Raw genomic sequence first — 14,990 nt, forward strand, 5'->3', positions numbered from 1 at the left:
AGTACATCATGAGAAACACTGGGCTGGAAGAAGCACAAGCTGGAATCAAGATTGCTGGGAGAAATATCAATAACCTCAGATATGCAGATGACACCACCCTATGGCAGAAAGTGAAGAGGAACTAAAGAGCCTCTTGATGAAACTGAAAGAGGAAAGTAAAAAGTTGGCTTAAAGCTCAACATTCAGAAAACAAAGGTCATGGCATCTGGTCCCATCACTTCATGGCAAATAGATGGGGAAACAGTGGAAACAGTGTCAGACTTTATTTTGGGGGGCTCCAAAATCACTGCAGATGATGATTGCAACCATGAAATTAAAAGACACTTACTCCTTGAAAGGAAAGTTGTGACCAAGCTAGACAAATTATTAAAAAGCAGAGACATTACTTTGCCAACAAAGGTCTGTATACTCAAGGCTATGGTTTTTCCAGTGGTCTTGTATGGATGTGAGAGTTGAGCGCCGAAAAGTTGATACTTTTGAACTGTGGTGTTGGAGAAGATTCTTGAGAGGCCTTTGTACTGTAAGGAGATCCGACTAGTTCATCATAAGGAGATCAGTCCTGGGTGTTCATTGGAAGGACTGATGCTGAGGCTGAAACTCCAATGCTTTGGCCACCTCATTGGAAGAGTTGACTCATTGGAAAAGACCTTGATGCTGGGAGGGATTGGGGGCAGGAGAAGAAGGGGACAAGAAGACTGAGATGGCTGGCTGTCATGACCGACTTGATGCACATGAGTTTGGGTGAACTCGGGGGGTTGTTGATGGACAGTGAGGTCTGGCGTGTTGTGATTCATGGGGTCCCAAAGTGTGGACATGACTGAGTGACTGAACTGAACTGAACTGAACTGATAAACACACCATCTTTATTTTTTCAGTGAAATAGAATTTATTTCTGTTGATCATTTGATATTATTGAATATAAAAATATCAGATATATGTTTCCCAAGTGAGTGCAGTTTTTGCTCAGTTACCCCCATGTGTGTATGTATGTATGTTCAGTTGTGTGGAACTCTTTGCAACCCCATGGACTGTAGCCCCCGGGCTCCTCTGTCCATGGGATTTCCCAGGCAAGAATACTGAATTGAGTTGTCATTTCCTCCTCCAGGGGATCTGCCAACCCATGACCAAATCCTCATATCTTGTGTCTCTTGCATTGGCAGGTGGATTCTTTACCACTGCACCACCTGGAAGCCCACGTATTTAGGCTATTAGTATATCTAGGTTACCTTTATAAAAGATATCTTCATTCTATCTTGAAAATATCTGATTTAGAATGCTAAGAGCATGCAAAATTTCTGATATATAAACCATCTTTCTCTTTTCTTCTTCACGTAGTCAGTCTCAACTTCTTCCCACATCTGATTATCTACAAAATATTGGCCAATTCCATCTTACAGAAAATATGTGGATTCTGAATTCCTTTTAAGCATCTGAGAATAGGCAGCACATTTATGAACTTAGTCCCTGGAGTCCACTGATTCAAAATGACTCATATTAGAATAAACTATACTCACACACTTGAAAATATAGATACCTAATACTTTACCAAATTTACTCTTCAACTAGACAGATAATACTTACTTGATAGGCATATAATGGCCAGTTATTTTTGCTCCTAGACTATCTCTGAGTTCCAAGTTTCATGATATATTTTAGGAATTCCATCTATAGAGAAAGTTGCCTATTTATTTTCTGTTTGACATTTACAGGATTTCCACTGATTCCTGCTTGTATTCACGCTGTTGCCAGAAGATTATATTACAATGACAAGTAAGATAATCTCTCTTTTTTATTTCAGTTGGAAGTAAAGTAGAATGAAAATATTCAACATAATTTTCCTGCTTTTTTCCCTAGCTGCTGGATCAGTTCTGATACGCAACTTCTCTACATTATTCACGGCCCAATTTGTGCTGCTTTATTGGTATGTAATTAAAATGCTCCTTTTTCCATCATTGTTCACAGCGCAACTTTATTTCTTGAAACATCTTGCCTATGATATCCTTTAGGATTTCAGTGGACATAGACAGCATACTCACAGTGTTTGATCGAAGAGGGTTTAATGAAGGTGTTGGTTTATTTGAGGGTTTTTTAAAAATAACTGGAGGGCTTATTTGAAGTGTTGGTAAAAAGAGTAAAGGAACTAATTCACAAGGATGATGAGGCAGCAGGGGCCAACAGTGGGAGGTTATTATCATAGCTAGACTTGGAGAGAAGAGGAGAGGACAGAATAGCATTCCTGGGGTTGGGTAAGTGTTAGGAGGGCTGGCCCAATAGGAAGTGTGGCCTTCGGTAGAGGAACAGAGCTACTGCCAAAACCACAGCCCAACAGGGAAAAAGGAAAAAGAAATACTCAAACTTCTCTCTCTGCCCATGCTCTGATCTCCTGGTCCTCCCATCGGCCAAATGCAGCAAAAGTCTGAGGGCAAGAAAGTCTGGTGACGAAGTGGTCCTCAGAGCTGTCTCAGAGGCTCCAGGGTGCCGAGCACAACAGAGGAGGGCAGAGGAGGGGTCTAGTGAGTGTGGGTGGCAATCAAAATTCTAAATCAGAAGGGTAAGGAAATAATAAATGCACTTAACAAGTGAGAAATGTAACGGCAATTAGCACAGTTCTTGAAGGAGCTGTCCACATCAAGGAGGAAAGAGAACGTGGTGCAATTAGGATAAAATGTTACATAGGAATATAGCCCATCTAGCTGCTCGGTAAGAAAGGAAGTGAAAATCCACATTATGTGCATAACCCTTTTTCTATTTTTTTCTGGCCTGACAAAAGATTAGGAGCCCTTTTTTTCTTCCAGGATAAAATGCTCTGCCTTTGTTTAAGCTCTAGGTCTTCTCACTGGGCAATTCCAAGGTCTTGGGAGGTGCTCTAGCGATTGTTTATATGGTCACGTGTTTTTTGCACAATTTTTATAAATAAAATATTTCAACCGCAATCAGTTTCTTTCCACTCAGACTTCCTCTGCTACATTTCCCCTTAAGCAGGGTGGTAATAGAGTGGCTACAGCACTTTTGAGATCTTGCTAAAGGGAAATTGAGAGGATGCATTTAATTTGTGTTTAGTGAGAAGTGTTTAGCTCACTTCAGTGCACAGTTAAGTGATTGCTGGCTAATCTAGTAGGGGAGTACTTTCAGGAATCCTGTTGCCACTGAGCTCAGGCTTCCTGCTGTGAGCCTACGTGGTATCATAGTGTGAAAAATGTCCCATGGTACCTACCACCTATGTGAACTTTATGGGTGTTGGAGTTAGTATGTTTCTTCTATTTTACTTACTTAGTTTTTCTCTAAGATAGATGAGATTCAGATGTAATTCTTCTGAACTTCACGATTCTTGCTCTATTTGTATTTAAAATAAGTGGAAATATTTACAAAAAATCAGGAGGACATTCTCATTTCTAGTTTCACATTTTAAATCAGACTTGCATTTTGGAGAAGCACTTGCATTTAGAAGTTTTCTTATAATGGGCATCTCAATTGCAAAATTTATACTGATTTTTATAATTGTGATTTTTGCATATCAGGATTATAAAATATTCTAAATTTATAAACAGATAAAATGGAATTACACCTCTTCTTCTATGGGTTGGTGGTAATTTCCACTTAGTCGAAACTTTCAAAATATTAATGAATGCCCTGGGAGGGAATACAGTAGGATGGGTGGAATAGCAGCTGATGTGTTGATTCATCACATTTCATTTTAACACCTGTTGAAGTGGCTTAAGTGGCTTTTGTCTTTAACAGAGACATTCCTATGTCTGTAACCATGTTTCTTTTCATAGATGTGCTTCCATCAGGACTATAGTTAGCTGTTTATTTTTGAAGCATATGCTCCATTGAATTCTCTAAAAGAATGGTAGAGGAATATTTTTATGCCCAGTTGTTTTCATAGTACATGCCTCAAATCAGCAAATGTATGTTATTTTTCCATTGCTTTCTAGATTAGATGAGATACTATCATTATTTTTCCAATTAATAGAAGTATATAAGATATAAATTGCATATAGTATGCAGTTTGAAAATTTTAGATTATTAAACAAAGCACAGATGCTAAATGTCCAGGTGAGAAAAAAGGAAAGAGAACAGCATATTAGAAAAAGAGCCCTAAGTGGCTTTTCTGGGGCTAATATCTGTAGTTCTATGGAAGGCATAAGGAATGGGCATAGAGGAAATAGACAAAATAACAGATATTGACATGGGTGAAGATAAGAAAGTATGATTCAGCCAAAGAGTGAGAGAGAGAGAAATATATTTCTGTAGAACTCTGCTCATTTCCTAAACACTATATTTTTGAAGTTTTATGTCTCCCTTTCAAAGGGAACCTTTTCTCTTGGGGAAAGTTGTTAATTCATAGGACTTTAAAATCATAGAAAGTAATTAACAGAAGGTTCTGCTGGGTGCCAAATTTTTTTTAACCCTAGGATGATCTAGGTTGAATATCAACTAGTTTAAGTATGTGATTCAGCCTCTTCATAAGGATGAAGAAGATTATAGTACTATAATGGGGAGTTAGGATGATTTTTGTTGCACACACAAATAACACAGGAAGGAAAAACTAAAAATATGAAAATGGATATTATGATAGAATACATATTTGGATGGGCTTCCCAGGTGGCCCTAGGAGTAAACAACCCACCTACGAATGCAGGAAACATAAGAGACACAGTTTTGATCCCTGGGTCAGGAAGATCCTCTGGAGGAAGACATGGCAACCATTCCATTATTCTTCCCTGGAAAATTCCATGAACCAAGGAGCCTGGTGCGCTACGGTCCATGGGGTCGCAAAGAGTTAGACAAGACTAAAGCAACTTAACACACACACACATATTTGGAAAGTACTTGGTTTGGACACTAATACAGAGTAGAGACAAAATAATTAGCCTTTGTTACAAACAATTGTTTCCTTTCTTTGGGATTAAAATATTCAAAGTTTTGGTTTTCTTAATCATAGCAGGATTTTAAAATGTTGCATAAGAAAATAAACTAAGCAAAACAATCAGATGTTACCCAACTGAATGTGGTCCACAATAATACCACCATAATTTTATTTTTTAAGATGTAAGTCCATTAAAATTAATGTACTTTTTAAGTTAATAAATCACAATTCCAATATCTAAAGGAAACAAAAACATATTAACAAATATATTAATATCTGCACCCCATGCTCATAGCAGCATTATCCACAATAGCTAAGACATGGAAACAACCTAAGAAGGATACACACACCACACACACACACACACACACACACACACAAACACACACATTACTATTTAGCCACAAAAAATGAGGAAATCCTGACACTGGAGACAACATGAATGAAACTTGAGGGCATTACACCAAGCGAAATAAGTTAGAGAAAGATAGACACTGTATGATCTCACTTATATGTGGAATCTAAACAAATAGACAAGCTCATAGAAAAAAAGAGATCATATTTGCAGTTGCCCTTAGGGTTTAGGGATGGAGGAATTGGGTGAAGATGGTCAAAAGGCACAAACTCCCAGGTGTAAGATGAAAGAGAACAAGGAATGTAATGTACAGCATGATGATTATCGTTATCACCACTGTATGATAAATGTGTAAGCTGCTGAGAATAAATTGTAAAAGTTCTCGGCATAAGGAAATTTATATATATATATATACACATAAATACATAGATACTTTTCGGTATCTGTATGAGATGGTTGACATTAGCTTAATGTATTGTGGTTATCATTTCACAATATATGTGAGATTAAATCATTATGCTATGCAACCTAAACGTAAATAATGTCAATTATGTGTCAGTAAAGCTGGAGAAAAAAATAAAAGAAAAATTCAACAGCAGAAATAAAAATGAACATTTAAGCAAGTATCTCTTCAACAGAACATATTCTTGTGTACTGAATATATTCTAAGATTTATAAAATCAGTGATTCTTCAGTAAAGATTCTTTTTTTTTTCTAATTTTAATTTTTACTTTATTTTACTTTACAATACTGTATTGGTTTTGCCATACATTGACATGAATCCACCATGGGTGTACATGCGTTCCCAAACAATATGAAACAATTTCTATATGTCATTTTATTTTCTTTTAGGTGAATCTTTTTTTCCTATTAAATATTGTACGTGTTCTTATCACCAAGTTAAAAGTTACTCACCAAGCAGAATCCAATCTCTACATGAAAGCTGTGAGAGCTACGCTTATCCTGGTGCCATTACTTGGCATTGAATTTGTGCTGATTCCATGGCGACCTGAAGGGAAGATTGCAGAAGAGATATATGATTACATCATAAACATCCTCATGCACTATCAGGTATGGTGTTCTTGCATCATGAAGGCACCTTGTGATGTTTGGCTGTAAATTTACATGTAGCTTTGACTTCATTTTTGACTACCTATACAGCAAATTGATTACCAAAAAATGTATCTTTTCTATTTGGAATCAAATAATTCTATTTTTCTTTTACAGGGTCTCTTGGTATCTACAATTTTCTGCTTCTTTAATGGAGAGGTATGGTGACTGATTTTATTCCTTTTATCATTTTGTGTTTGTAATCCATTTTTTTCCTTTAAAAAAGAGAAAGAATCATAAATCCCCTAGGAATAAGTATTTCAAATTCCATTTCTGTCAGAAAAAAGAACCGTAGAGGCTCTTTGAATATATGCAATTCTTCTTCCCAAAAGTTCAGGTCAAATTACAGTTGAGGTTAGGGCAAATTCAGACTCACTTTAAAATATTCTGTCAATGACTTTCATTCGTTTAGTCTTTCAACTTACCTTTTGAACTGATCCTACTAATTCTGGACTTAATCTTAGGCACAGGGTTAGACAATCCTTATCTTCATCGAACATATACTCTAATGGGAAATAAAATTGCCTCATTTTAATTTTCTCTCTTTCTCTGTTGGCCTTGTCCACACTGTGGTCTTTGGAAACATTTTTATGTCAAATAAAAAAGGTTTCTAAAAATTTAAACCCAGTTATGCACAGAAGAGTGACAGTAGATTAGGAAACATAATCAAGTACTCTAATTCATAACATGGCAATGTGTTCTGAGATATTTCAGGATTTTATCCAAGGCTTTCCTAATTGGAAAGTTTCAGGCATTTTAGAAATTGGTACCACATTTCTTTTGCATGTGAATAGAACTATAGCTCAGTGGTTTGGGCTATATTGCTTTAGCTCTTTATATGTTTTTAATCTACTTGACCATGTTAACCTGTTGGAGGATCTTGGCAAAATTCAACAAAGTTTAGAAATTCAGACAGCAAATGATAAGACTTGCACACTTGTAACTGTGAAACTTATCACGAAGCTTCAGACTGGCAATACATGGAACCAGTTAACATAACCTTATAAGAATCATTTCTATGCAACTAATTAATGTCAGAAATCATGTACATGTCATGAAAATCTATATTTTCTCTTGTTTATGTGATATTTTACTTAGCACATAAAATTTCATATTTTATTTCTTACTTTTAAATATAGATTTTATTATATATATATTTATTTATAATGGCATATAGAAGTATCAAACATATTTAAGTGGTCTCTTCATGATTCTTCTGCTGTGTAGAGGGCAAAGGTGACTTTTTCTGAAGTGAGAAGTAGAGACAGAGAATGCAGTTAGGAAGAATAGATACATTGTTATGATAATAAAATTCAAATAGTATTCATTATGTAACTATAAATTTATTATTATATAAACTGAATTAGACAATCCAATTTCTGCCTATATAGGATTTACAATTAAATATAGATAAGAAAGCTATAGTATGACATAAAGCATGTATGAACTAAGAAAAATATACCTTTGTATCTGCAGGAACAAATTTTATTTATAAAGGACATTTTTTTTTAATGTACAAATCATAATCTTTAGTAAAATATTTAGTGATGGAAGGCAGTGTAGAATAAAGGCACTGACACAATAGTGGATTTAAACCCAAAGATGCCGCTTTGTTCCTGGCTGCAACGTCATGGGAAATACTCTGAACCCCAAGGAGTCCCAGTGTGTACTTCTATTCAAAGGATATAAAAGCAAGTTCCTTACACAAATCTCAGAGGGATTAATGTAAACTAGGAATATAAAGTTTTTAGCACCATGCTCCAACCTCAGTAGACAGTATATTAAAGATTCCTCATTAGGTCTGTCAAATCCCTCACTTATAAAAATATACATATAAAGGGGTACATTACTCATATAGGAATCAAATCTCAAATTGACCCTTATATTTAGAAAGGTGCACAGGGAATATTTAAACTAATGCCTAACACTCTTATTGCACTTTATCCACGTAAGCAATAGAGACACGGGCCTTGATATTTTGCCATATCCTAAAATTGAGAAAACTTTGGCATTAGAAAATTATAATAATATAAAATTTTTGAACCAAGTTGTTACCAAATCCTTTAGCTCCCCACAACATCTCCAATATCTGTCCCCCTTTCTTCATCTCTAGATATAATACCTGCTTGTGTATGATTCATTTCTCATCTCAAGAAATACTATAACTTTTCGTTTTTTGTCTCTTTGCCTCTAGTTTTTCCCATTCTCATAATACAAAGACATGCAGTCAAATTCATTTTGTGTGGTTCCAACTATGTCATATACTTCTTAAAATAATTTGCTCAGGCTTAATTTCCTTCTTGCTTTCCACATTAGGCCAAACAGCTTGTCTTTGTCTTAATATCTCTATTTACTTTTTTATTCTCACATTTTATTTTTATTTCTCAGCCAAAATATTCTTATTTGCATTTGTCACTAGTTAAATAACTGTGGCTTGACAAGTCCTCAGGTTGCTTTCATCTCAAGTCCACTCAATCAAAAAAAATGTGCACCATTAGCATAAACTAGGTACTCTGGTCATTGGAAGGGCCTTCATCCGACATGGAAATGTACAGATGTTGGAGTTGGAGGTGTGTTTGAATATTCTCGTTTATGCTTAAAGACTCAACATAAAGAAAATCATCTGTGTCTTATGTTAAATGAACACCAAAGTCATTATATGGGCTTCCCAGGTGGCGCTAGTAGTAAAAAAACACGCCTGCCAATGCAGGAGACATAAGAGACGCAAGTTCCATCTCTGTGTCTGGGAAGATCCCCCGGAGGAGGGCATGACAACCTACTTCAGTATTCTTGCCTGGAGAATTCCATGGACAGAGGAGCCTGGAGGGCTACGGTCCGTGTAGTCACAAAGAGCCAGACACAACTAAGCCACTTAGCACACACCCCAAAGTAACTGTATATGGCCTACCTAGTTCTGATCCTTATCACCAAACAGAAGGAAAAGTAATTAAACTTCAAATTTAGAAGAGAGGGATCTAAATACAAAAAAAAGTGGAGTGATGACATTCCTAATTTTTTTTCACATGCAAATTCCTTTTTTTTTTTTTTTAACAATGCTCATCCCATTTGTAATTTTCCGTTCAACATGTTCTTCCCTCTGGGTGGAAAGACATGAGGATTAAAAACTCTGTTCTTTTTTTTCCCAAGAATGTAGCTAGTAAGCTAATAGAATGTAGCTATTAAGCTACATATCTGTCATATGGTAATCACTTAATAAAAGTGAGTGCTATTGATGTTGATGATGATGATTTATTATATTTCCTATATCCCTAACTTCTTTTGCATCTCTTTTCTCATCACCAATTATCTCATTCTTTTAATAAAATGTTGATACAGAACTAAATGTTGCTCATGCCAGCTTGTGAGAATGCATATTAATTACTTAACAGCTTGACATTCATGTGCATTTTAGCTTCAAAGAGAAAGCATAGAAAGTAAAATATGAATTTTTCTGTAGTCTGTACTAAAGAACAAAGTAATTACAATCATTTTCTAATATAAAGATGGTTTACTCAATTTTGTATTTTAATTAAGAAAAGAAAGCAATATTATTTATTTACCCATTAATATCAGTGATTTTTTAAAAGAAAATCTTTTGCATATAATTAATTTTAATGTACTATTAGACATATTATCTTCATCTCATTTAATTAACTGCTCTTGCCCTTTCTGTTTCTTTCTGTTTTATAGGTTCAAGCAATTCTGAGAAGAAACTGGAATCAATATAAAATCCAATTTGGAAACAACTTTTCCCACTCAGATACTCTCCGTAGTGCATCTTACACAGTTTCAACAATCAGTGATGGTACAGGTTACAGTCATGACTGTCTAAGCGAACACTTAAATGGAAAAAGCATCCACGATACTGAAAACGTGGTCATAAAACCGGAAAAGTTATACGATTGATAATAAAGCGTGTATTGCTGAACTATTTTTTGTCACTCCTAACTCAAGGACTTGGATCCATGACTTTACAACCGCAAGACTTGAGTATTAGATGAATTATTTGAAGGTGACAAAGAAAACCCTCATGAATTCAGTAGTCTGTTGATAAATGTTTCACACTAGCTCCATGGGGGAAAATTGTCTTCATCTATGATTTTTGCCAGTTTTTATGTTGTAAATACTCCCACCATGACTTATTTCCAGCTATCAACTTAACATCACTGCATGTGGAACTGGGTAAAGATGAGCGCATTCTATTCCTGTAGGTTGGTTTGCGCCACCTCCAGGACACTACTGCATGAATCCACAAATAGTTTTAAAAGTTCATAGAAACAGTGGGCACAGTTCCACTCCTGTTGCCTAAAGAGGCCTAGTGAAGGCTTATAGGTTTAGAGGGAAAATGACCTTTCATTTATTTTTAAAATCTTTTTCCCAGGTTCATTGCTGCAGTTGATTTTTTATCCAGAAAATGTTCTAGCTCTTTTGTTTTTATTTTTTAAAATGGACCTGATAATTAATTATTACTCTTTGCTTACTGTCTTCTCCCCAGAAAAAAATATTGAGCAGAATTGCTGTTGGCTACTTATTTGCTGATTCATCACAGTTATGCCCTTTGTCATATGCTTTTTTGAGACTTGATGAATAATATATATGACCTGCAATCCTGCTTTGGTATCATTAGGGAGACATCTTGGTTGATACTACAAAACATGTTGTCAACAACTTTCCCATCTTACTACACAAATGGGAAGGAATTCATGTCCATATACCTGTAAATAGAAACCTTGCCCCTTCCATTTCTACTATATGGACAAATTAGCAATTATTTTACATGAAGGAAATCAATGAAGGGTTTATTATTTCCTCAAAAGTTTGTACAAATTGTGAAAGATGAGCTTGTAAATACTCTGTCATTCTATTTTATAGCCTCAAATATATACAATCTACCTAATTTTTAAAACAAATGCTTAATGTAACAAAGTACACATGCTAATATCTGATACTGTCTCTGGGCTAATTTTATAATAAAATAGAATCTGGAATTCTATACTTGTTAAATATTTTAAAGACAACCAGATGTCAGCATCAGAAGTTTGAGAACTGGGTTTGAGAAATATCTATGATAAGATATAAAATATTTATTTAAAAATCCCTCAAGGCCATTGTTTTATTGAATATATTTGCTTTGGTGATTCAAATCTTAATAATAGATATGTTTGACATATTTTTCCTTTTATTTTGACGATGAATTTTCGTTCTAATCCAGAAAATTTAAATGCCTTCTGTAACAAATGCCTGTTTGTTACTCTTTGGGTTTTTATCCCATTAAAAATGCTACTTTTCTGACTTACTATAAGATAGTTTTGGAAATACTCCAGTCTATTTTTTAAAAGTAGACAAATATATATCATAAAAAATGTTTTAATATTTTAATAGAGCTAGTATATATGATGATACAATACAATGAAAGACCTGAATGTAACAGTGGGTAAGAATTTTTGTTGGAACATTTATGGAATAATGACATTAAGATGAAAGAAATCTTCCCTAATCAATTAAAGTGATATTTAAATGGGATTCGTTTTCCCTAATGTTATTTTCCACTGAAATTTCTGAAATTCATTAAGTCAGTTTGGGCAGGAGAATTCATTATTTTTCTTTTTTGTGTGTGGTGTGTCAATCTGCTTAAAATAGATTAGACTAATGACTTAGTCATCACAGGTTTTTTCTTAAGCTATAAATAAACAGTAAGTTCAGAAGCCCTCTGAAATTGTCCAGGAAAATCATCAAAATTAATAAGAATTAACTTATTAAAAGGCCTGATCAATAGATTTATGATTTATCTATACACGTGTAAAAGCTGTGTTGTTAGTCTCAGATTTATGGATTTCAAAATAAGTTGTCATAAAAAGGTATGCACGCTGTTCTGGACTTTCTAATGCTAAATAATATAATTCCTTTAAATAAACTTACGTTTAGCTATTTATTATTCAAAGACACAGATTCAAGTCCTTTGCTGGCACTGTTCATATGTTTCAGCATTCTACCAGACAAACTATCAAGTCTCAACCATAAATGACAATAGAAAATGTCAAATTATCAGCAAGCGTCATATTAAAAATACATGGTAACTTTCAAGTATTTTTACTGTGCTTTTGTCATATTCAGTTTAGATCAGATTTCCTTTTTGGCCAGGATTTATCTATTGTACCACCTTTAGGCGTAGACAGTCCACGATTAATCAGTGTTAGTTTTGTACCCATATATTTTTGGAAGTAATATTTTGAAGTATTAGACTTCTCTAAAGCTGCAGTACTAATAATTAAGATCTCCTTTGTATTTTACTTATGAAAAAAAGTAAAATATATAATTTTTTTAAAACAAACTGCTTTGGTATCTAAAAGCTTCCTGGGGAATTCCTAACTTTTAAAATGTAAATCTGCTACTTTTCTGCAAGTACTTGCAAAAGTCATGTTAATTTTAAAAAAATTCTAGTCTGTCATTTTTTTAAATTCTAAATTTATTTAGTGCGTCTATCCATAGAATATGCATTCTGGCATTTAGTGTTTGTTCTAATGTAATCCAATGTACATAGAAGTAGTGGTAGCTGTGGTGCTGTATTTATTGCTTAATAACTGTTTTACAATGTGAACTTATTTTAATTTTCACTGGTTTTAATCTGCTAATAAAAACTATCATTTCTTTTATTTCTAAAACATACCCAAGATATTCGGTTCAATTAACTCATGTTATGCCTACTTAATGTATATCTCTATATTTTGATTGTATGAAAATATTAAAGTTATGAGCTAAAGTTGATTTTCACTCATGCTTACTGGAGTGCTGAATAATCTAAATTATAATGATTTTTAATTCTTTACAGCAACCAGTGAAACACTTAAAATTGATGAGTATATCTCAATCATCCTCTTTGAAGTCTTCCATAATCCTATAAATCATTCTATAAAGCAATTTGTTTTGTAAACTAGAAAATTCTAAATAAACTACAATGTATGCAAATTCCTTCTTAGACTGAAAGAAAGGAAAAGATGCCCAGGGATAAGAAAATGCAGAGATTTGTCTCCTTTCTCCACTATGCTCCATTGCAATAGTTTTGTATTGAATAATAGAAAGGAAAAGAACTCTTTAAGTATACAGTTCACTCATTTCAAGTTGTTCTTAGTGTATTATAGTAGTGTTGTTGCCACAGTCAGTTTTAGTACATTTTCATGACCTCAGGAGTTAACCACCTGTCCTTCGCCATCACTTCTATCATCCCGTCCCTGCTGTCACCTGAGCCCCAAGAACATGAACCTACTTTTTCTCTCAGTAGACTTCCCTATTCAGGACTTTCATATGAATGGAATCATATGGAATATGGTGTTTTGTGACTGACTTTTTTCACCTGTAATATTTTCAGGGTTCATCATGTTTTAAATTGTCTCATCATTACATTCCTTTCTTTGCCTGAATTATTAAACTGTATGGATTTACCAAATTTTGTTTATCCATCTGTCTGTTGTGTTTTTCTGATCTTTTGGCTATTATGAATAATGCTATTATAAATGTTTATGTAAATTTTACTTGGTTATAGTTCCAGAAGTAAAAATGTTGGGTCATACGTTAAATGTGTCTGAGGTCTATCAGACTGCTTTCCAAATCAACTGAATCATTTCACATTCCCACTGGAAATGTTTGAGGGTTCCTTTTTCTCCACGTACTTCCCAATACTTGTTATTATCTATATTTTCTACTTTATTCATCCTAGAGAGTGTGAAATGGTATCCTGTGGTTTTAATTTGCATTTATTTGATGGCTAATGATGTTGAACACCATTTCATATTTTTATTGGCCATTTGTATATTTTGAGGGGAAGAAACATTCAAACAGTTTGTCCATTTTAAATTGGAATTTTGTCTTTTTATTATTGAACTGAAGAAGTTCTTCATGTATTCCAGATACAGGTCCCTATCAGATATACAATTTGCAAAGCTTTTCTCTCATTCTGTGGGTCATAGTGTCACTTTTTTAATGGTGCTCTTCAGACACAGAAGTCTATAATCTATAATCTCAGTTTATCTATAGCTTATTTTGGTTCTTGGGCTTTCATTTTCTTATCTGAAATTCCTTCGCTAAATTGAAGATCATAAAGATCTACTTAGTTTCTTCAAAGGGGTTTATAGTTTTTGCTCTTATGTTTAGGTCTTTGGTCCATTTTGAGTTAATTTTTGTATACCGTGTGAGTTGTTGTTCAGTCGCTAAGTCGTGTCTGACTCTATGTGACCCCATGGACTGCACCATGCCAGGCTCCTCTGTCCTCTGCTATCTCCCAGATTTTACTCAAATTCCTGTTCACTGAGTCCATGATGCTATCTAACTGTCTCATCCTCTGTCACCACCTTCCCCTCCTTACTTCAATCTTTCCAAGCATCAGGGTCTTTTCCAAGGAGTCTGCTCTTTCCATCAGGTGGCCAAAATACTGGGGCTTCAGATATCAGTCCTTCAACGAATATTCAAGATTGATTTCCTTTAGGATTTACTGGTTTGATCTCCTTGCAGTCCAGTGGACTCTCAAGAGTCTTCAACATCACAATTCAAAAGCATCAATTGTTTGGTATTCAGCCTTCTTTATGGTCCAACTCCCACATACATGACTAATGGAAAAACCATAGTTTTGACTAGATGGACCTCTGTTGGCAAAGTGATGTC

The 14,990-nt window shown here is 34.5% G+C and overlaps 1 protein-coding gene across 2 annotated transcripts in view; it reads left to right on the top strand.

Annotated features, from left to right (window-relative positions):
- Window positions 1-13,710, top strand: part of CALCRL (calcitonin receptor like receptor) — a 126,624-nt gene extending 112,914 nt beyond the window's left edge. For both annotated transcript variants that reach the window (XM_068968752.1, XM_068968753.1), the window contains 5 exons: window positions 1,710-1,770; window positions 1,855-1,921; window positions 6,078-6,296; window positions 6,453-6,494; window positions 10,026-13,710. In XM_068968752.1, coding sequence (XP_068824853.1) covers window positions 1,710-1,770; window positions 1,855-1,921; window positions 6,078-6,296; window positions 6,453-6,494; window positions 10,026-10,241 — 605 coding nt within the window. In that variant the 3' untranslated portion in view covers window positions 10,242-13,710. The remainder of the gene's footprint in view (window positions 1-1,709; window positions 1,771-1,854; window positions 1,922-6,077; window positions 6,297-6,452; window positions 6,495-10,025) is intronic.
- The last annotated feature ends 1,280 nt before the right edge of the window (window positions 13,711-14,990 follow it).

The sequence above is a fragment of the Capricornis sumatraensis genome, chromosome 3 (assembly GCF_032405125.1).
Source record: "Capricornis sumatraensis isolate serow.1 chromosome 3, serow.2, whole genome shotgun sequence".
NCBI lineage: Eukaryota > Metazoa > Chordata > Mammalia > Artiodactyla > Bovidae > Capricornis > Capricornis sumatraensis.